Below are 24,159 nucleotides of genomic sequence, written 5' to 3'. Positions count from 1 at the left end.
TCCCTTCTTAGTTCTGATTGTTAAAGCAGATGCAGAGTTCCGAAAAGTTGTAAATTGAGTAAAAAATTAATTTACTGAGAATGAAAGTGTATCAGCAGTTCCACTCACATATTTTAAAATGTCTAAGAAAGAAAAGAAAAATAAAGGAAGAAGGAAAGGAGGGAAGGGAGGGAGGAAGGGTGAGAGGGACGGAGGGAGGGAGGGGAGAAGGAAAAGGGGTAAAAAAGAAAGCCTGGGGGCTAGGGTGGGAAACACACAAGACTCAGTCTTCAAATACTATCAGCAATTTCATAATATGGTAATTTTTAATATTAAAAGTAAATTGTAAATGTGTCTTTATAAACAATATGCATAAAATAGATCATATTCTAAAACCTTTTCTTTTTAAAATGCTTTTTCACAGTAAATTTCTTAGGTGTCAGATTTTCCCTCAGAATAGTGCAACTGGAAGAAGGGAAATGTTGGCAGTGGCTCAGGACTCTCTGCTAGTACAAGTCCTTGTAGATCTCCTGCAGGAGCGGGTGAAGACTCATGTCTGTCTCCGTCTTCTTGATCACCTGCAGTAGCTGCACGTGTTCCGTGACAATCTGTCTGAGGTCTGTCATTTTCTGGAGCAGCTTGGCAAACAGCTGCGAGGACTCAGGGTGGTTCAGCTTCAGCTGGAGCTCCAGGGCTTGTAGCAGGTTGTCTTGAATGTCTTCAATGGGCTTCACATTCAGCAAACCTGGGCGGTCTGGGGAAGCACATATGGAAAACACAACAGGGGGTTCAGTCAAAAAATCCTCTGGGCCCCACCTTGGAGGCCTAGGCAGCTCTACCAAGCAACTCATCTGTATTTTTGGTTTGTTTTGCTTTGTATCTTAAATAGGTGGGGAGGAAGGGTAAGCAGATAATGGGTAAGAACTAAGGATGGAATCAGAACCAAAATGATCAGAGCTCTTTGCAGGGCCTTTTTCTGGCCAGAATGGAATCTGTGTGGTCAGCTGATGGAGCATGGCATCAAAACAATCCTGTTCCCCAAATGAAGTTTCCTCTGCTAGCATGTTTCTACTCAGAAATCTCCTTTTCTTTTCTTTTCTTTTTTTTTTTTTTGAGATGGAGTCTTGCTCTGTCATCCAGGCTGGAGTGCAGTGGCATGACGTCGGCTCACTACAACCTATGCCTCCCGGGATCAAGCTATTCTCCTGCCTCAGCCTCCTGAGTAGCTAGGATGATAGGTGCTCACCACCACGCCTAATTTTTGTATTTTTAGTAGAGATAGGGTTTCACCATGTTGGCCAGGCTTGTCTCAAACTCCTGACCTCAAGTGATCCACCCGCCTTGGCCTCCCAAAGTGCTGGGATTACAGGCATGAGCCACTGTGCCCAGCCAGAAATCTCCTTTTCAACTTCTGCTCCTTCCTGATGAATCTACGTTTTATAGCTTCTACTCAGTTTCTTATCATAGCTTCAAATAAGCTTTTTTCACAAATATGCTTTTAAAAAAAGGTTTGTCTTTTTGCTTAATTTGCTTATGCTATGTTTGCTTAATATGGCATATTTCCAAAGGACAAAACACAGTTTTAAAATACTGATACATTTTAACAGAGGTTTCTTTTGAGTGGTAAGATTGCAAGCAATTTTCACTAGTTCTTCTTTAGATTTTTTCTTTAGTTCAATTTGCAAATGGTGAACTTAAATTACTTTTAAACAGTTTACTTTTTTCTTTATGTAGATCTTGTTAGATTTATTCTCAAATACTTTATAGCTTCTATTGTGAATGGACCCTTCATTTTCGTTACATCTAGTATATCCCCACTGATGTGCAGAAAACTAATTGATTTTAGTATATTGAAACAATTCCAATTTTCTGAACTTTTATCAGTTCAAATAGCTTTTAATCATGGGTTTCTACTTTTTTTGGATAGATAATTATATCAGCAATGGTAGCTTTATTTATTTCTTCTTTTGCAGCATTAACCTTTCTCATTTCCTCTTCTTGCCATAGTGTGTTGGCTAAAACCTCCAATATGGGATTAAATAATAGTAGCAATAGTAGCAATTCTTGTTTTATTCCTAACTTTGAAGGAAATGCTTCTAATGGTTTATCAGCAACTATGATGTTTGCTATAGATTATGGAGAACATGTTTTACTCCTGGCTTTCCAGGGGTTTTAAAATTTTAATTTGTTTTAGTCAGGAATGTTGTTGAATTTTTATCAAATACTTTTACATTTTTCTATCTAAAGAGCTATGATATCTGAAGAGTTATGGTTTTATCTTAACCTAGCACAGTGAATTACATTAATAGAGTTCCTTATACTCTTGTACTCACTTGCTAATATTTTATATAGAGTTTTTGTATTTGTAGGTGATACTGGTTTAGAGTTATTTTGGGGGCCATTCTTTGCCTGTTTTAGTAACAATGTTAACTAGCCTTATACACCAAGTTGAGAGGTTTGCCTTCTGTGTCAACGCAGTAATGATCTGTTCCCTGATGGTTTCTTAGAATTTGTTTGCAGAACCATCTGAGCTTGGTGATAAATCTATCACTATCTTTAATTTTTCTTCCATAGCTTTTATCTATTCAGGCTTTCTACTACTTATATGGTAAAGTTTTAGTAATTTATATTGGAATAAAGCTGTAGATGATATTGTCTTAGAATATGAAATGTATTACTTTTATTCATGCTCCTTAACTTAATGCTTTTTTTTTTTGTGACAGAGTCTTAATCTGTTGCCCAGTGCAGTGGCATGATCATGGCTCACTGCAGCCTCCAACTCCTGGGTTCAGGTGATCCTCCTGCTTTAGCCTCCCAAGTAGCTGGGACTATAGGCATGAGCCACCACACCCAACTAATTTCAAAATTTTTTGTAGAGGTGGGGTCTTGCTACGTAGCCCAGGCTGGTCTTAAACTCCTGGCCTCAACCAATCCTCCTGCCTCAGCCTCCCAAAGTCCTGGGAATATAGGCATGAGTCACCGTGCCCAGCTCTTAGAGCTCTTTATTTGTGCATTCTCTCATTAAAAAAATCTGATTTGTCAAAGGTTTATCTATTTTTTGCTTTTTTAAAAAAGACATAGCTTTTGGTTTTATTAATCAAGTCTGTTTTTAAAAATTGTGTGTTTTGTTTTCAATTTATTGAATTCCTTTTTAAAACTTTCTTTAGGTTTACTTTCTTCTCTTTTTCTAGTTTTTTGAGTTGAATGCTTAATTCATTTGATTTGGTATTCTTTGTATTCTAATAAATGCAGTGAAGCCTCCACATTTTCTTCTTAGTGCCACTTTGGTTTCATCCCATGGGCTTTGATAAACGGTACTCTCATAGTTCTTTTCTAAACAGCTTGTCTTACAATTTTGATTTCATTTTTAACCTAAGAGTTATATAGAAGCATGTTTTTAAATTTCCAAGTAAAAAGTTTGGGTTTCAGTTTTTGTTTTCTAATCTCTAAGTTTTATTTTCTAATTTCTCAGTTTGTTGCCTTGGGTTAGATTATAAGGTTTTCTCAGTCAGGCTCATCAAGAAGACAGAACATTCACTTGATCATCTATCTCGTATTGATTTCAAATTTGAGCTCCTGAAGGCTATTTATTTTCTTTTAAAAACTGTAACTCTTCTCTCCTTCATGGTATGAGTTTTACCCACCTTTAATGTCCTTCATGACCTGGTCCTGGTCATCCTCTAGTCTCAGTTCTGTTTCATTTTGCTCCATGTTAAGCCATATTAATCTATTTCCATACCAAGTTCCTCAAACACCCTATGTTCTGTCAGGACTCTGCACTTATTCAGATTTTATTCTTCCTGCCTGAAACATTCTTACCTTCCCTTCACTCTTCTTATTGACTTCAACCATTTCTTCAAAATACAGCCTGTGGTGGGATTCCATCCTGAAATCCTTCCTCAACAGTATCCCCTCCTCTCTCCTGTTCATCTCATCTCCTTTCTCTGGGCCCTCATAGCACCCTATAAACACCTCAATTGCTACTATACTAGTAGATTACATTCACTGAATGGTTATTATTTTCCAAAGATCGTGCCAAGGGCCTTATATACGATATGCCATTTAATCTTCACAATAACCCCATGAGGTCATACTTTACAGGGGGAGAAATTAAGACTTAGAGAAAAAAGTTGCATCTTACCAAGATAGGCCACTTGCTAGTAAATGCAGAGCTGACATTTGGATCTAAGTCTGTCTGGTTCCAAAGGCTCTGCTCTTATTCCTTATTATCTTGTATTGTAAGTTCTGACTTTCTTGTTTCTCCCCCGTTAGACCATGAGGTATTAGAGGGCAGAGACTATGTTCTGAACCACCAGTGGAAACACAGGAAGCATTTGGTTGACTGAGTTAATGAGCGAGAAGGCTGTTCTGGCCAAGAGCCCTGGATCAAAAAGCACAATTCTCCTGGCTGGTGAACAGGCCTGAAGGCAGAATCCCTACACAATGAAGAAGTCTCCTGTAAACGATGTTTTCCTGTGTCTAATAAACTCTAGTGACCTTTATCCATTGAGATAAGGCTCAAGAGAACAATGTGAGATGGCAGAGTGGTCTCAGAGTGGGATTTTCAGAACTCTAAATATTCTTCTAAGTTAACTTTCTTACTTTTCTTCCATTAAAGAAGGAAACTGGTCTTTAGTTTGATTTTTTCACTCTCAGGTCTCCAACATATCCCATTGACCAGAGTAAGTATAATTTTCTTTTTAGATTTCAGCATCAATTTTGGAACCATCAGCAAAAGATCTCAGATTCTGAGAAGGAACAAATGATCTGGTCCTGGCCTGGAGAATTGGGCCCCTGGGAGCATGGGGTCTTCCTCGCAGTTGCTCTATGGGAATGAAAAAGCCACTGATGCTTCATTGAAGGCTGGGCCCCAGACTGGCACCTTGGTTTAATGACTACAGATCCTCCTGCTTGATGAATGTGTGCATCTCAAAGGCCAGAGGCAGACGTGCATCTAAAGACAGGTGCCGAGAGAGGCCCTCCTGGGCTGGGACCACTCAGGCTGGGCTAGGCCTCTGCTTACTAGACACTGGCTCCCGGAGCCTTTCTGCAGCTCCTCCTTCCTCCACCTGCTTCTTTTTTTTTTTTTTTTTTTTTTTTTTGGTAGAGACAGAATCTCTACATTTTCCAGGGTGCTCTTGAATGCTGGGCTCAAGAGATTTGCCCTCCTCAGCCCCTCAAAGTGCTGGGATGACAAGCGGGAGCCACCGCTCCCAGCCTCCTCCTTCCTCTTGAGCAGCACCACTGGGGTCAGCCCTTGGGCTGAGGAGATGATGTTAATCTACTAGGTCCTGTTTATCATACAAACAAGGACTAACATGCAACTGATCAGGGCTTGCTGGAAACACTTGGCTCCGGTGCAGTGTCATGGAACTGGCCTCTCTAGGAGTGGAGAGGGATCTGGTTTGGATTTTCAAACCCCTCTTTGGCAAGTTATTCTTTATGATGTGATGGATGAAGCTTGGCTGAAGGGCTGAAATTTTGTGGCCACGGAGTAAGTATATTTTCTGCAATGACAAGTTAGATCATTTACAGATCAGTCCCATTGTCCCCCTGACTGAGCCTCCGTTAAGGCAAGATGGTTTAGGGAAGGAGGGCAGCAGAGAAAAGTTGCATATTCTACATCTAAAGCTTTCACTCACCAGCTCTGTGACCTTGGGCAAACTGATTAAGATCAATGGGCTCAATTTTCTTGTCTAAACAAAACAGACCGGACTAAATAGATAATCTCAAAGATTCTAATTCAAAAATTGTCAGATGTATTCTCATTTGTAATTCCCTCTACATAATTCAACTGGGGAAATATACTCAAACATCTAATTGAAAAAGCATATTAACATTAAACTTAGAACACCTGACTTACTTAAAAACAAGAACGCTTCCTTTGGTCTTTAAGCTCTAGTCAAGGGCAAAAGGGATCTGCCAGGGTTGTTCCCTACCCTCCACCCTCCAACTGGTCACGAGCTCCCCACTAGTCTCTTTCCCCTTTCTGCTCCACGCACACTCAGTCCTTTACTGAGCTAAGCCAGGTGCCACAGTTGTGCCACAGAAATCCATCCAAATACCCAGACTGTGCCAGGGCCTTTCTCTTCTCTCTCCATTCCCAACAGCCTAGTGCCTGAAAAGGCACTGTTCCCAGGAGGCCCACCTGAGATCCTCTCCCTGCACCTTGCTGAGGTTACAGTTGAGTCTGGAGTAGGGCCAGGGCCGAGGGTCCTCTCTGCTGGGGTAGGCTGCTTAGAAGGCCCTTTTGGGAAGTGTGTGTGACTCAGACTCCAGGACTTAGCACTCGAGGAGGCTGGAGTCAATTACTAGTTCCCTACTCCCCAGGCTGTGAAGAATTGGGAAAGAAACCTTTCCGGTCTCCATCCACACAGTCCTGGAATTGATTACAGAACACTGTGGATTATGGGCAAATCTACAAAGCTTCCATCTCATCCAGATCTGGTTCTGTTAAGTGGAGGGTTTATCTGAAGCAGATTCAAACGTTCTGGTCCTCTTGAGATCTGCCCACCTGGGCTGGGTGTTTCCCTAGCACAGATTTTCTCAGGAGGTGTCTCAATTAGGGAACCAGATGACCACAGCGGAGTCTCCTGAAGAAGAGGCAGAAAAAATGCAGGTGGTTTTGTCTCTATTCTAGGAGCTGCTCTCCTGGCTTTCTGCATCTTTCCCTATTGGCTCTCTGATAGAGACTAATCTGAAACCGACTGTCCCTAGGGCGTTAAAAACCAAAACAAACAAACAAACAAAACAAATGTGATTGCAGGGCAGCTGTAAATTGATCCACAGACAATGAAAGACCTTAGTTCAGGTGTGGGCTGAAAACTGGAGGGGAGGCAGGGCTACTTAGGGAACCCAGTACTTTGCAATTTAAGTTCCTTTTGCGCTTCCTCTCAAGTTTCCTTTATTGCACTGCTCCCTCAGTTCACAGGCATGTTCTAGGAGGCAGTGGATTGGGAAACTGAAGACTTGAGTCCTGTTTCTCTTCCACTTAGTTTCTGTGTGCCTGTGGACAAATCATCTAATCTTTCTGGGTTTAGGCTTAGTTTTCAAGACAATGACATTTCTTTCATAAGCGTATGGTGAGAATGAAATAGGTAGAGGAACTTTAGAACATATAATTCTTGTGTTTGTTCGAATAAAGGCAGTTTCCATGGGGTTGGGGTCAGGAGTGTAAGTAGGAGTGGGTGGCATATCAACAGTTATGAAATTGAAGGTTTTTGAGTTGTTCTTGGTTAGAGCAGAAATTCAGGAGCTCAAGAAAAATAATGCCTGATGCAGACATGTTTGGGGTTTCAGGCAAGTTCTCATTCCTGTAGTTGAGTGCACATAGGCAAGGTGGTTTAAGAACAATAACAAAACAAAAAACCCATGGTGCCCCAATTCACTACTTCCTTGAAGAAATGATGCTGGGAATTTGAGGGTACTTTTCTGATCCAACCATCAGAATCACAGTGGGCCTAAACGGAATTCAGCAAAGTATCATGGTGTGGCCTATAGCAATTCCTTCCCACCATCCTACCGATAGGAAAAAATAATTCAGCAAAGTTATACATGTGTCCTCTTAATATTTAAATTTGAATCGGAGCTTGGTCTAGTGCAGGGATTATCAATTTTGGCTACATATTAAAATTATCTGGGGAGCCTAAAAAAGCAAACGAATGCCTGGGACCCATCCCTAGAGATTCTGATTCACTTGCCTGGGGTATGACCTTCAGGATTTTTAATAGCTCTTGGGTGATTCTAATGTGTGGCCAAGGGTGCACACTACCAGCTGAGTGAGAAGCAGTTGGAATTACAACTTTGCAAGCTAGGTAACCTTGGGCAAGTTCCTTAACCTTTCTATACTTCAGTTTCCTCACTTTAACAATTGGAGCTGTACCGGTAATTTAACTCATAGTGTTGGTTAGAGGACTGAGGGACATACGGAAAGTGCTTAGCACAGTGTCTGTTGTACAGTAAATTAGCTATTACTATTTTCATTACTGCTCTGTAAACTTGCCTCATTTTCTTCTTACCTTTCTTTTCCTCTCATTTCTCTGATTTTCTTGGGTCCTTTCTATATTTTTCCTATTCTTTCTTCCTCAATTATTGCTCCCTTCAGCCTTTTTCTTTTCCCTTCAGCCTTCCCCCTCCCTGCCCCCCGCTGCTTTCCGGATGTTTTCCCCTTTCCACTCCTGGGCCTGCATCTTGCTGGGGATTTATAAGAACGCTAGCAGGGCCAGCTTAAATTAATCAGAGGTCTGAGCCATGGATGATTTGAGGAGCAATGTCGTTTACTGCTGCTTTCAGGGAAAGGGGATGACATAAAATAGAGATCTTGCAAATGCTTTGACAAACAGATAAAGATTATCTGTAACCAGCACATTCTGCACTGAACACACATGTTGCTGGTAGAGCCTTCGCTCTGAAGTGGGTTAACATTCTGACACTTGCCGGTTTAAATAACAGTTTCACATTTAATTGCTTCCCCTATCTATGCCTGATAACAATAATATATATGACTGGGCCAGGATGGTGGAGCGGGATAACCATAATAAAAATCAAACCAGCCAATGTTTTCTTTGATCTGCCCATTAAATAGCGATTACATCTCAACTTGCCTCATCTCAACACTCCACTCCCACCTCCAATATGCAACTCCCAAACCACAAAACAGCGCAAGCCCATCTGGTGACAGGGTGGGCAACCCTTTCCTGTGTGCCATGTTCAAAGCCCCTCCACTCAACAGCACCACCAGTGGAAACTGAGCATGGGCTCTGTCATTTCTGGGTCTCTCAGAGTGAAAATGGAACCTGAGATTTCTGTCCGACCCCGGAAAGCCCTTGTGTCCCTACCTCTGTGCACCCTGGGGTTAGAGGCCCCCTGTCATTCTAGTCATTCCAGGTCACTCAATTTACGTCTAGCCATGCGGTTTGCTCCCCACCTTTTTGTCAGGACCAGGGGAGCCGTCTGCAGTCCCCCCTTAAGCCTAGTGATGTACGTACATTTCTGCTCCTTCTCTGTCCAAGAAGGAATCTGACTGGGGCTGGAAATGCGGGGTGGGAGGTAGAGGAAGAAGGGTGGTGCTGAAATAGGAAGAACGATCCCTTCCAAGTCTCCCACTAACCTGCCATCTCCATGCCCTGAATCCGTCTGGTGGCTCTACCCTGCGATGCTCTGGGCAGGATAAGGGGAGGGAAAGGAAGAGATAAGGGAAGACTAAGAACTCCTACCCTTCCTTACTCCCTCAACTTCTGGAAATGGCAACAGCACATGAAGGGCAGTAAGTGAAGTTAAAAGCTGCCAGGTATGACTTCTCTCCACTCCACTCCCCCGCTGTCCTCCTTCCCAATGTCTCTCAGAAAAACCTGTGATCTCAGAACACATGCACGCTCTCTAAATCTGGTCTAAACACATGAAGTCCCCAAGAAGTTCATGGGAATTCCTGAAGGCTGGGAATCCAGCAGACCTGCCATTCCCCGTCTCCTTCGGGGGCCGCAGGACGTCCGAATCCTCCCCACTTCGAGGCCCTCCCCTTCCTCCAGGATCTCCTTCCTTCTGGGTTTTGTTCTCAATCCACACCTAATCCCCTTAAAGCGATAGTTGATAAAGCGATTAGCTGATATCTCCTAGGGGTATTTATATTGTAATAAGCGATCTTAAGAATGACTGTTGGTGGCATTTCCAGCAATGTGACTGGCAGGATTGAGTGGCGCTGCTTCAAATCATATCATATAGGGCAAAAGGGAAAATTAGCATTTATTGTGTGCTGAACATGTCCCAGGCATTGTGCCAGAGGCTTCACATCATGTTATTTGGTTTGCTCAGGGTCCTGATAAGGAAATTAAGGCTCAGAGAGGTAAATAATTGCCGCAAGCACACATCTAGGAAGAGAGACAGAGGGGATTTGGAACTCCTGTCCCTCTGATTCCAGGGCTTTGCATTGGGCCAGGCTGCCTCTTCTGGTCTACCTACTTGTGATGCTGGTGAGCCCTCCGAAGATTTCTCCAGGACTGAGTGATGCCTTCACTACCTCTGTTAGGAGTGATTTGAACCAGTGCTGGGTTTTCATTCTTCCTCACTTGCAGATGATCTGTCTGAACGTCTTGGTGAACTGTGCCAGTCTGGAAGGCTGCCTGGGGTCACTCAGAGTTTAAACACACATTGTGAGAGCCCAAAATGATAAAGTGCTCCAGAAAGCAGCCCACTGACTGATCGACTGAGCCTCTTCCAGGACTGCTGGTGTGGGGACAGGAATGACTCAGCATTCGACCCCATAGTCAGTCTCTGAGGGCAAATCCAATTGCTTGCTCGCTCACTGGGATGATCCCAGCCTACCATGCCTGGGCTGGGGAAGGGATTTTATTTCTCAACCAGTCACAGATAAAGATGCTTCTATATTTTACAAACAACAAAAGCCTGTATATGTATATGTTTAAAGTATATCAGATGATTCTAGGATGTTTCATCTCCTCCCCATCATTCTATCCCCGCCCCCAGCTCTGTGGTTTTTAAAAATTGGGTGCCAGTTGAGAACTCATAAATAAACCTCACCCTTGTCAAACCAAGTCTATGGGGTTATGAAAATAGTGAACTAATGGGACATTTCTAGATAACTCAAAGCGAGTCATTATTCAAAGTCATTTTACCAACTAGCTGTGGGGGCATGGTGAGAGGAGTGGCCTAAGAGAGGAGCCTCACAAGCTATGCAGAAACAACATAGGTGCCTGTAAAATTTCTTCCAGTTAATAAATAAGTGCTATTACTCTCAGACACAATCGTAGCCCAGATAGGGGACAGGAACTATGCAATAATACTCTTTGGCTGTTGTCCTGCTCAAGAGAAAGCAGATATCCTTGTTTATTTGCAATATTACAAGAAAAGAGAGAAAAACAACTTTCACCATGTAGGCACCAGTCTGTCTTGTCCAAAAACCCTCTACGGATGAGGGAGGTAAATATTTAGCTGGTACAGGAGAGGTGGGAGAAAGTGGGCTGATTGTTGTTCACAGTATTTTTAATATCTATGTTTTGTAATATTTTGGGTTTGGTCTCCTCTCCAGTTAACTAGTAATGTAGATGCTAGCAGATGAAGAGGGGGTGGAAGGCACTGGGCTGTGCAGAAGCATAGGCTCCATAAGCCGGAGTTTCCTCCAGGAAAGCACTGGCCTATTCAAGCAAGTACATCCTGTCTTTTGTTCCAGAGAGAAGACGACCCTTTCCATTTTAGAGCTGGGAACAGTCTCAAGAGTTTGAAGGGCAGCTATGGGACAGGGAAGAGAGATGAATACTCCCAAACCTGGTGCTCCTCAAACTCAGTGCTGATTGAACACTGGTGTTCTGTGAACTGGAATGAGTGTTCTGCCGTGACAGCTGCATCAGGGTTATTCTGTTTGTTTCTGAAGGGCAGGAAGAAATGAAGGGACTGGATGGTATTTCGACAATTTAACATTCCTCTCATAAATTTTTCTGCAACCACTTATCTATATTAGAACCTAGTATAAGATGGTATCTGATTAAGCAGAGATGTGTTTACTTAGTTATTTAAAGTTGACTGTCCATTTTTGTGGGGAGTTCTGCAAACAGTATCATTATTTCCAGGTACCTGCTGGCTGAACAAATTAAAGAACCAGAACACCAGTCTTCAGCCCTATCACCAGGCCCTACTCCTTCCTCAAGCAATTTTCAAAACCTAGGGTGTTAATTTTATTAGACAGATTAAAATGGTGTCTTAAGGAGGGCTTTGGATATTAATAAGTAATATCTGAACTATAATCTGGAGATTCTTTTTTCTTTTCTTTTTTTTTTTTTTTGAGATAGGATCTCACTCTGTTGCCCAGGCTGGAGTGCAGTGGCACAATCACAGCTCACTGGAGCCTCAAATTCCTGGGCTTAAGCAATCCTCCTGCCTCAGCCTCCAGAGTAGCTTGGACTACACATGCATGCGCCACCACACCTGGCTAATTTTTGTATTTTTTGTAGAGACGAAGCCTCCCTATGTTGCCCAGGCTGGTCTCAAACTTCTGGGCTCAAGGGATCTTCCAACTTTGGTTTCCCAAAATGTTGGGATTACAGATATAAGCCACTGTGCCTGGCCTTGGAAATTCTTAATTACAATATCTGGAGGCAATATGGAAATAGGCAGTTTTTGATAACCGCCAAAGAACTCCAAGACTGAAGCAATTAATTGAGATGCTTCCACATCTCAATACGCAAAAAGTAGGGTCTAATGGTTAAGTGCACCAGTTTTAAAGTCTGAGAGACCTGGGTCTGAACCTTGACCTCACCGATTAGTAGCTCTGTGACCTTCGGCAAACTGCTTAACCTCTTTAAATTTCCATTTTCTCCATCTATAAAATGGAGGTAATGAAAGACCATGTATGCAGCCATGTAGTCTTCCTACCAAGAAATCCAAACAGATTATGGGTGTATATAAAGTGCCCAGGACAGATTCTCCCACATACTGAAGCTTTCAATGAATGGTAGGCAGTATTATAATCATTTCGGATGATTATTCACTCAACAAGCATTTATTGAATAACTTATTCTGGGCTAGCACTAGGCTTTGATTCTACTTTAATTCCAACAAATTTTAAAAAAATCTATCTATCTGGTATGACCCATGGGGGAGCCCCAGGGACCCCAGGTTACTGACCTGATAGAACTAGGTGTTATCCAATTAACATAAAATATCTGCTCTTCTTTGATCTATAAATGCATAGCAATGAGAACAATTCCCCTGCTTCTACCCTATTCTCCTTGCCCACTCAACAGCAGAAAAGTCTATGATCATGCCAAGAATAGCCATCCAAAGTGGCTTCACAGAGAAGGAACAGTGCTGGGACTGCTGGAAAAAGAAGGAGCTGCCCTTGAGGTGGTTTGCGTCACCAAGCCAGACTCAGGAGGGCACAGGAGGAGGCTGGATGACTTGCCATCTGCAGCCGTTGTAGTGATATCGGCAGCTTCTCTGTCATTAGGACAGCGATGGCAATTTGCCTTGAAAAATATATTGTAAAATCCAGTGAATTTCCTCCCCCGTATCTTGGAGGTTTAGGAAGAACTGAAATGGATTCCAAACTGTTTTGAATTAACAAAAAGAGCTTTTGCCTGCTGCAGAGTTCCAGCTGGAACTCTCCTACACTTTTTCTTCACAAAACAGCAAACACCCAAGGGGGCAAAACATCCACCAGAGTGTCCTGGGGCTTGTCAGCTTCACTGAGCTTTACGCTTGGCTTTGGCTGCTGGGTAGGTTTTGGGAGTTTGCTAGGGTGGCTGGCATGATGCTGCGGCGCCAGTTGCAAACATGGCTTTGCTGGAGGCAGTTTTATTACTCTTGACACTGCCCAGCCTGTCAGTAAGACTAGGGAGTGCAAGGGAAGTTATTGTTTACCATGATGACCAAGGAAGCGCTGTTCCTGGCTTCTAGGTATGGGCCTACCTTAGGGATATAGTGAATAGAGAACAGGTTGCAGCCACCAACACAAGAGTGAGTGTGCTGACCACAATCCACTGGCCAGGGCCAGAGGGGACAGTTAGGACACCCAGGTTTCAGTGTTAGTTCCACGGTGGCACTAGTTTGTCAGATCTCAGACAAATCGCTTAAGTTTACGACCCTCACTTTTCTTTCTGTGAAATGAGAATTAAAAGCCCAGGAGCGCTGTCAGGATGGAATGAGAGAATGAACATGAAATGCCCTTAAAAAGGTACCAAGTCCTGAACTTTGGTTCTAGAATAGGTTGCTGTTCCTTTCATTTAGTCTAATTCTTGCCCCCAAGCTCAGGGGAGAAAGAGAGAGAGGAGAAAGACTCGAGAAGAACTAGGTCATCTTTCTCAGCAGCTTGGTTTGAGAGCTGAGTGAACAGCAGAGACGCTAAGCCCAGGCAAATCTAAGTACCAATCAAATGGTATCAGCAGTTTTTAAGGCTGAAGTTCAATGGCAGCAATCTTAGGTAGCAACTCCAGTTTCCCCAGCAAATACTGAGTTGGGTCAAATCAGTTACTTTCATCTAAAAATCTCCTCTTTGGGTCCTCTAGGGACACCCCCATTAATCCCCAATTCCTTACCCCCGCCCACTCTTAGATGACGCACATCTTGCTCATCTTTCTTTTAGTCTGGGGCCCTAAGTGCCTTTGCTGAAGTGAAGTTCTTCTGTGAATCCACAGCCAGCTCAGAATGAGGCCAACTGGATCCCCAACAAAAGCACTTCTTTCTGAAACCACCAAAGTAACTGATAGACTTTCGAATAAATTGCAGAGGAGAAAACAATCACTCTTGTTAAGACTGGGTAGGATCAGAAATTTGTTTAGTGGATGAAAGCCTCCTGCTTAGCTGAATGGAAAATCTGGAATAGGAGGAAAAACTAATTGAGAAATTTTGTCTTACTCTAAAGAAGCACAATCGGGGAGGTGGATCTCATCCTCGATAGATGCCTGAGATTCAGATCTCACTTCATAAAGCCCAGAATTCTCATGACTGTCTCTTGTCTAGACCTTGCCTAGTAGAAACTAAGTACCTTTGAATGGCTCATTTCAAATGCTTCCCTTCGTATATGTGGGTAGGAATACAAACTGCTATGAACGTACACATATGTGTATGTATATATCTATCTACATGAGTGTGCATGTAAACTTCTTGATAGGAAAAATAGGACTTTGTTAATTCTATTTTATCCTGAGGGCAAAGCCCTTTACTTTTCACTTATACCTTTCTGTACTCTCAATTATAAAATGACCATGTAATACTTTTATTTAAAAAGTTAACAAAAACTATTAACAAAGAGTAATGACATGGGAAATTGACTAAGTGAAAAGAATAGACATGGGATATATAGTATGCTTAGGAAAAATATTTGAAATAAATTAAATATTAATATATTTTCAAATTTTATTAAAAATAAAATGTGCCTTAAAATAGTAGATAAATAGTCTGGGTGCAGTGGCTCATGCCTGTAATCCCAGCACTTTGTGAGGCTGAGGCAGGTGGATCATGAGGTCAGGAGTTTGAGACCAGACTGGCCAACATGGTGAAACCCTGTCTCTAGTAAAAACGCAAAAATTAGCTGGGTGTAGTGGTACATTCCTGTAATCCCAGCTACTAGGGAGGCTGAGGCAGGAGAGTCACTTGAATCCGGGAGGCGGAAAACCCGGTTGTAGTGAGCCGAGATCGCACCACTGCAAGACAGAACGAGACTCCATCTCAAAAAATAAAATAAAATAAAATGAAGTAAAATAAAATACTAGATAAATAATATCAACTGTTTTTCTAATCTGGTTTTTCAAAATTTAATATTTTTCTTCTGGCAAACCTCTTATATACTGGAATCTCATCCTTTTTTGCTGAATTAATCAAAGATACCAGACAGCCAGGGATTAATTTAGGAAGTAAATTTGGTCAAGATATTAAACCATGCCAGGTAGTATATTTTTGTTCTATTAAACATAACGTCGGCCGGGCATGGTGGCTCATGCTTATAATCCCAGCACTTTGGGAGGCCGAGGCAGGCGGATCACCTGAGGTCAGGAGTTCGAGACCAGCCTGACCAATATGATGAAACCCCGTCTCTACTAAAAATACAAAAATTAGCCGAGTGTGGTGGCATGTGCCTGTAATCCCAGCTACTCGGGAGGCTGAGACAGGAGAATCCCTTGAACCCGGGAGGTGGAGATTGCAGTGAGCCGAGATTGTGCCATTGCACTCCAGCCTGGGCAACAAGAGTGAGACTTCGCCTCAAAAACAAAAAAACAAAAAACAAACAACAACAACAACAACAAAAACCCATAATATCAAGTAGTTATTTTAAAGTGAATCATGACTTGACCCTGGACTTAACAGCTCCAAAGGTAAACTATGCCATACTGTGATCTATTTGCACCCTAGGCATTTAAAGGCCGGTATTCCACATGATGTGATGGTAGAGAGTGTAGAGTCTGAGCCAGCATGCCTGGCTCACAATCCTGTCTCCATCTTTTGCTAGCCACGTGACCTCGGGCAAATGAGAAAAACTCTCAGTGCTTTGGTTTCCTCATTTGTAAAATGGTCCTTACTTCCCTGAATTGTTGTGAGGATTGAATAAATATGCATGAAGTGCTTAGAACACTGCCTGGCACACAGCAAGTACTAAATAAATGTTTGCTATTCTTATGACTACTGCACTATGCACCTGATTTCAGAAACATTCTCCTTTCAACTGGACAACAAAAGATGACAAAGGGATCGTGCTCTTTATAATACATTGTGCAGTTATATAGTTTACCACTATCCCCCAACGGGTTTTTCACAGAGGATACACTGTAGAGTACACACAAAAAGCTCACCTAAAGTCCACTTCAATAGGAAAACTTGCCACTTAAAAACAATTTTTATACAGAGAGATGAAAGTAAAACTTTCTTCTACTCATGAGAGGCTAATGAAAGTAATGTTTAGATTGTGCGTGGTGGCTTATGCCTATAATCCCAGCGCTTTGGGAGACCAAGGCGAGAAGATTGCTTGAGGTCAGGAATCTGAGATCAGCCTGGGCAACATAATGAGACCTCATCTCTACAAAAAAATTTTTAAAATTAGCAGGGCATGTTGGTGTGCAGCTGTTGTCCTGTCTACTTGGGAGGCTGAGGTGGGAGAATCACTTGAGCCCAACTGTAAAATGGCCACGTATTACTTTTATGAAGTAGCATGATCATAGCTTACTAACTGCAGTTAGAAGCTGCAGTGAGCTATGACTGTGCAACTGCACTCCAGTCTGGGTGACAGAGTGAGGCCCTGTCTCACAAAAAAAAAAAAAAAAAAAAAAAAGGAAAAAAAAAAAGAAAAAAGTCACACTCAGAAGAATATCTGGCTTTTGGAATTGGTTAGTCAGATCATGTACTTGCAGGGCCAAAAATACAACAAATTGCTAAATAAGTAAATTTATTTCTATGTTGTGTGTTCGGTTCACATTGCATTCTTAATCACAACCAACTACCTCACAAAGGTACTTTAAGGGAAGCCATCAGAGGAATCCACACAAGAGAGTGGGTGGAGGTCAGTAGGTATTCCTTAATTCCTGATACCACAAAAGCAATTCAAAGTAGTATCTTACTGATGGTGGGGCAGGAGCATGATTTGACCAGAAATACTTAGTGGTCCCTTCTCTACATCAAGTGAGCATTGTCTTAAGCAAAGTTATACATGCCATTACTTACAGGAACCAAAGATTAGATTGGCCTCTAATCTTCCTTTCTGGAAGAAAAAGAAAGAGACAAAGAAAAGAAAGGAAAAAGAAAAAGGAGAAGAGGGCATTTGACTGGAAAAAATATATTGTTGAGGGATGAAAGAGAAGATCCTGGGTTACTTATAACCTTCACACCGCAAACCTATGATACTCTTTCTTGGTATAGTGTTTTGCACGTGTAGTGATGATTCATGGCATTATGCCACTGGCACTTAAAGTGACGACGCAGACTAACACTAAGGAAATCCAAAATTCTTTTGGCCATCCCACCATCATCCCACCCTCTTTCATAGAAGATCAAAAGACAAATCTTACCTCCACTGAGAATAATGACAGCAATAAATATTGCCAAGTCGCTGTCATCTAATTCCAGTGCATTGAACTTCACAGCAAACTCAAACTTGGGCTCCATAAAGTCACCAAAAGGCTTTCGCAGGCTCTTTAGAAACTCCCTTGTCATGAAGCCTTGGCCCTCGGATATGAGAACCCCATCTTTATTCATCAAGGAGGCCAGCATTGTGTAAATGATCTCGTGGACCCCATATTTGAGGAGAGTTACTTGGTCGTTCAAGTCAAGATTTACAAAACCAGGAATGCTTTTGGCATACTCTGTGATCTCCTGCACAGCCTCCACGGAGCGAAACTGGCAGCCCTGAAAGATGCGGATGGCCACCTCTTTGCTCTGCTCCTGCAGGGGGGTGATGTGTTTGAACTTGATTTTATCTTCTCCCATCATTAAGGAATTCATGTCATAGATAACGAATGGCTGCAAATAAAACAGGGAAAACGTGGATGACTTGGAGATTTCTAACTCACAGTGAATGCCATCCCAGGTTCAGAAAACTGTTTATGTAAACTTGCTTTGCTAACTAAAATCTTTAAAGCTGAAGATGCTTAATAATGAGAAAATACTCTCAAGTTCTTCTATTCATCTTAATTATCTTCTGGGACCAAACATATTTCACCAATTTTGGTCTTCTTTCCCTTCAATTTACACTGTAACACTTTACCTATGACTGGCTAAGAATCCTGATTTCTTTTGTTTGTGGAGTCTTCATTGTTGATTTTTATATTATTTGTTTGTTTGTTTTTGAGACAGAGTCTCACTCTGCGCCCAGACTGAATTACAGTGGCACAATCAGGGCTCACTGCAACCTCCACCTCCCAGGTTCAAGCAATTCTCATGCCTCAGCCTCCTGGGTAGCTGGGATTACTGGCATGCACTGCCACACCCAGCTGATTTTTGTATTTTTAGTAGAGACGGGGTTTCACCATGTTGGCCAGGCTGGTCTTGAACTCCTGGCCTCAAGTGATCTGCCTGCCTTGGCCTCCCAAAGGGCTGGGATTACAGGCATGAGCCACCACACCCGGCCGATTGTTGATTTTTAAAATGATACAAAATCTACTGTTTATCTTGGCTTTCAATGAAATACACTTTTAACCTTCTTTCAATAAAAAACCACTTCAGCAACTCAGCGTTGAAAATACCCACTTGAACATAAAGTAACTTTACAGGTTTAAAAAAATTTTTTTTCCTTTTCCTTTGTTCTCCTTCACAGGTAATAACTGTTTAGATGAAATCCTCTCAGAACGCAAATGAAACTATGTGCACATAAAATATGCTTAACTATGAAAAATCACTCTGAAGGCAGATTACAGCTCTTGAACCAAGAAAATGTCTATTTCTTTTTTTAATGCTCTGGAAGCCATCCATTTCACAAAGAGAAGATATAGAAGGCCTACAGGTGAATGCTGCAAAAAAACAGTTTTGAATTTATATTTTAAAATATCTGTCCTTATAGGTCAAACAATCAATAAAATACATGCCCCAATTATTCAAGTTTGCAATAGGCTGCCTTCAAAAGTTAAGTCGTTTGGTCATGACATTCTCTCTCTTTTACTTCCCTTGTATAGAACTAACCAAGGTTTGCAGGCATTGAGAAATTCTCAAGGCTGTTCTGACTAAGGGGTAACATTTTACTTACACTGGATACACTGAATGACACATAAGGAGTTAAACCTTGAATCCTGTTCAAATACTTGTATACCCGAAAGCACTGGAAGAAGAGCTGAGGGTATGTGTGTTCCAGCTTTGGTTCTGTGGTGAGCCATGTGACTTAAGAAAAGTCATTTACCTTTCCTAGGCCTTAAATTTCTCAATCAGGGGTTTCCATCGCTTCTCCAGAGGAAATTCTAGTTGCATTTCTCAGAAGCAGGATGTGTGTGGGGAGTGGGCATATGTGTGGAGAGGTGTGAGTGTGCATGCACGACAAACATGAAGTCTCTGATGGACTAAAAGTAAAGACTGTTTTGAGCAGAGATGCTGACAATTCTCTCCTGAAAGGAGAGAAGGTGCATGAGTGGCCATGGCAGCCGGCTTCAAGATGCACTGGTTGGAGATTCTATTCATATCTATGGAACTCTACGATTTTCATCAAAAGATTAAGTTTGTTCTAAATTGGAGGAAATAACACCAACATTGAGGAGTCTCAGATGTTAAATATATTTCCAAACTTGTACGTCACATCAACACCCTTTACTGGAGTTATTCTGGAAGTTTTTACTTTTGTTACCAAAAAATTCACTTCAACTGTACTACTTAGCAAACTCCAAAAGAGGACAGATGTGAGGACCCCCAAACAGGTTTACTTGGTGGCTCTAATTTTTTAAGGAAATTGGGACCAAACTGTCCTTACCGTATTTCTTAAACATTTTGCTTGGGTGGTTTCTTTCCTTTTTCTTTTTTTCTTTTCAGGATTAATATTATAAATGGGAGGAATACAAGGGGGGCAGAGCAAGTAACATCAATGAAAATTTACTGTATTTTTCCAGAACGTCAGGTTCTAATTATGAGAAAAGTGTGAATGGATAATGATGCTTTCACAGAACCTAGAGAAAACGTGTTTCTTGTCCTCCAGGCATTTTATAGTGTATTATAATTTATATTAATGAAATATTTACTTTCTTTTTCTAAAAAAAAATTATTTCATTTTTTGAGATGAGGTCTTGCTATGTTGCCTGGGCTGGTCTTGAACTCCTGGGCTCAAGTGATCGTCCTGCTTTGGCCTCCCTAAGTGCATGCTAGGATTACAGGTGTGAGCCACCACAACTAGCCTTTATTGGCTTTCTTTAATGTCATGAGAAAATGATGATCTGGACACCTGAAAAGACCAACTGCACATGCAGGAGTACAAATAACATGAATATAAAATCATCACCTTTTCACATGTGGAAAGACTGTACCCAGAACTGCCCACTTCAACTTTCAGAGCTTCTGCTCAACCATTTGGCTTCTTGGCACAGAACATATGCATGAAATTCTTTCACCTCCATGTAACTGATTTATCTGGAACTATGCCCTGATAAATCACCCTTGTCACTCTTCCCCTTTACTTCCCCTGTCCCCTCATATAAAGCTCCAGGTTCCTGTTTTCGAAACTCTGTAATAGTTGAACATAGGGCACAAAATCCTGCTAATTTTCTCTCCCAATTTAACAACAATGTGACTTTAACCCCTTGGCAATTGATGTTGGTCAGGATTTCCTGGCAGTAAATACTCAAGGACAGAGAGAGGAATCAGCACCCCACCATCATGCCAAACCATTTCAGTTTTTTTTTTTTTTTTTTTTTTTGAGATGGAGTTTTGCTCCTGTTGCCCAGGCTGGAGTGCAATGGCGCAATCTAGGCTCACTGCAACCTCCACCTCCTGGGTTCAAGCGATTCTCCTCAGCCTCCAGAGTAGCTGGGATTACAGGCACCCATCACCACACCCGGCAATTTTTTTTTTATTTTTTTATTTTTTAGTATAGACGGGGTTTCACCATGTTGGCCAGGCTGGTCTTGAACTCCTGGCCTCAGGTGATCCACCCACCTCTGCCTCACAAAGTGATGGGATTACAGGCATGAGTCACCACGCCCGGCCCCATTCCAGCTTTTTCAATCCTTTCTGCATTCTGAAGAAGAGGTGAACTAGCAGAGAATTCTGGGTGTTGACATGCAAATGAACACCAGTGGTTTTTTTTTTTCCCTAGTCATATCTGATTATACTGTTTTCACTGCATTTCCAAAGGCTGCATAGACTCTTTCAGCCTCCAGGTAGATCTGTCAAACTGCAAGAGTGATCCCTGGGTGGGCCCGGTCTGCCTTTCTTTGCAACCAATTCACCAATTCTTAGATAGCAGAGAGTTCATTTTCATATTTCACAGGGGACCTCCTTACCCTCAAACCTAGTGAGAAGATCGTGGCCAGCCTGCTTTATGGAGAGAGAACCTCTTAAAACCCTGGTCAAATTTGGTCTGCATTTTATCTTGAATCATTAATTTAACATGACATTTGGTACAATGTGGTACAATGTTCCATACAAAATGTACTGCACTTCCATGGCTGTGTTTTTGTATTTTTTACAAAGCAAAGTGGAATCCTTACACTTTCCATCAGCTTGGACAGTATCATCCAAAGATTGCCATTATAGGAGCCGTATCATTCTCAAATTTTATCTTAATGATTTTACACTTCTAGTTGGGGGCTAACAGTGTATTTATCTTCAGACCCTACATCAAAGGGCTGGGTAAGTGTCCCTCTTTAACAGGAAAGAAAGCTTAATTACAAATGGGACATGATGGGGTGAATTCAGGTTTTGTGGGGCATAAAATATACACAGTAGTGGGGTCTCTCTAAGGAAAATATTACAAATTATGAGAATAAAATTGCTTCGGCCCTTCCCCAAGCACTGGAAGGACTTCTGCACAAGGGAAGGGCCCCATGAAGCTTCATTAGCTTCATGGTGAATCTGTCACTGGTCATTGTGTGCTTGTGCTTTTCATATACTGGACAGACCAGAACGGAATGAAGAAAGCTGCACTTGAACCCAGTGTTTTTCCAGGAAAGCAAAATGATTTCTGTAAGGAGAAATCAATTTTTTTGAGGGATACATCAAATATAATTAATTTTGATATATTTCAATTTTCAATATTTTGACACATTTTGATTTTCAATTTTGACATATTTTGATTTTCAAAAATATATTTTGATTTTCAGGATGGGATTAAAAGTACTGTTTTATATAGATGAGTAAATTCAATTATAGATCTATGGCATGCTTCCTATGTAGAATACAAAGACAATGGGGGAAATGGGATTAATGATGAAAATAGAGTAATTAATTTTTTTTACTTTTTGAATGGAGAAATAGAACAGTAGTGTTCCTGAGAAATCCAATAACATCAGCATTTTAACATGAGTTATGAAAGGTATTATACATGAATGCCCTAAGTTTACACTCCTTTTGAATAACAAAATAGCAAGCTACGGGAGATAAACATGAAAATCACTCAAAAAGCACAGGGTATTCTGGGTGACTTTTCTAATTTGGCAGATTGAATGAGTGTAGTCAACCCCTCTACCCTCTCTCAAACAATCACTTGAGGTAACCCTGTCAGAGTGAAAACTGGCTTGGAAAAATGTGTGCCTCATCGAGTGTGGCTTTCCTGATGTTCTTAGTTTTACCAGGGAAAGACACTGAATTCTTAGGGCTCATGTTCTTCATTTTGTTTCCTTCTTGCTTTTTACACATCTGACTTTCATCACCTTTGACACACATGGTTCTCCTCGGTTAGTTACAATCCAAAACTCATTGGTTTGGTTTCCTCAGCCTCTCGTTGGTTTCTGCCCCTGTTGTTCCCGTTTCCCTCTTGTTGAGAACTATGAGATTTATAGGACATAAGGGGTCTTCAGAAGTAATCTGTCCCATCATTCTCTGACTAACGAATAAACGGAAGCCAGAGACATTCCAAAGTCAAAGTGCCATTTATAGTAAACCGGGAACTAGAACCTAAGCCCCGATTCTGGGTTGAGAACTTTTCCCTTTCCATTGCTTTCTATAGGACTTCCCCACTTCTTTTTTTCCTTTTAAAATGATTGTTCTAGGATGAACTGGAGATTTTAAACTAACGCTCTTAACATGCTGGGGTCTTGGGGCAGGGCCTTTTGAACCACTGTTTCCTAGAGGTGCTGGTGGAGTGCTGTGTGTGATAGAAGTGAAGTCTGAAAGCTGTCAAAGATATTCTGCTTTCCTGCAGGGTTTAGAGATTTAAGACAAACAAATGAAAACTTAATATGAAGAATTATTCACACGCTAATGAACTAGCACATAACCACAGCTCTTAAAAAAATCAATTGCCAGCCAAAGAGTTACTCAGCAGGCAAACAAGGGTATTGGCCAACTGAGTCCAGCCATTGGAAAAAAAATCCAAGTGCTTTTCTTTTTAACTCTATAAAATATTATTTTTAACTTATTCTCTGAAAGAACACACTGGTTTAGATCTTTTACATCTTTAGCTATTCCTGACAGTCCTGGCAATAGAAGAATTTATTTTATTAATATTGATACATGGATGAATGATCCCAGAAGCCTAACTTCTCCAGCAGCCCCAGAAATGAATTGGCACTACTATCCTGATTTTATTTCTACTGGGGTCCCTAAGCCCCTTTCTCTGAGGATTCTGCCTGATGTCTTTCCTTTGGGGAGCAAATTCCAGCTCAGTCGGGCTTTTCCGGAGATAAAGGGAAAAGAACCCATATGTTGTTTAGCTGTAAGTGTAGGATTTAAAAGGACAGATATCTTTCCAATAGCTTTGAGTCACTGGGTTTGATGGCCATTGTAAATTTCAGAATGCACAAACTTAAATGGGTAAGGAAATGTTTTCATAGAAGTTTACATTTCCATATTGATTTTATTCTTCACTAGTTTCATATTTCACACACTATTTAGAAAGACCATTTTTTCCAATGGCACCAGTTTGCTCTTATGATTATAAATACAGTGACTCCACATGTACCTACCATAAACAATGTGATGCTTTGGAACCCAAAGTCCAATATAGCACAAATAAAAAGTTTTATTCCTTATTTGCAGACAGAGTGCAGCCGGAGCTTCGCCATCTCTTAGATAGGGGTGAAAAGTTGGCAGGTACATCAAGCGCTTTTCTATTTA

General features: G+C 41.4%; 1 protein-coding gene across 8 annotated transcripts in view; it reads right to left on the bottom strand.

Moving 5' to 3' along the window:
- Positions 1–286: 286 nt before the first annotated feature.
- The window catches only part of PPARG (peroxisome proliferator activated receptor gamma), a 146,045-nt gene continuing 122,172 nt past the window's right edge, over positions 287–24,159 (bottom strand). For all 8 annotated transcript variants that reach the window (XM_034955815.3, XM_034955813.4, XM_008951714.5 and 5 more), the window contains 2 exons: positions 17,484–17,934; positions 287–733 (listed from right to left, as the gene is read on the bottom strand). In XM_034955815.3, coding sequence (XP_034811706.1) covers positions 486–733; positions 17,484–17,934 — 699 coding nt within the window. In that variant the 3' untranslated portion in view covers positions 287–485. The remainder of the gene's footprint in view (positions 734–17,483; positions 17,935–24,159) is intronic.

Source organism: Pan paniscus, chromosome 2 (assembly GCF_029289425.2).
Source record: "Pan paniscus chromosome 2, NHGRI_mPanPan1-v2.0_pri, whole genome shotgun sequence".
Taxonomy (NCBI): Eukaryota; Metazoa; Chordata; class Mammalia; order Primates; family Hominidae; genus Pan; species Pan paniscus.
The sequence above is the reverse complement of the archived record's forward strand: the minus strand, read 5'-3'. Positions and strand labels throughout refer to the sequence as shown.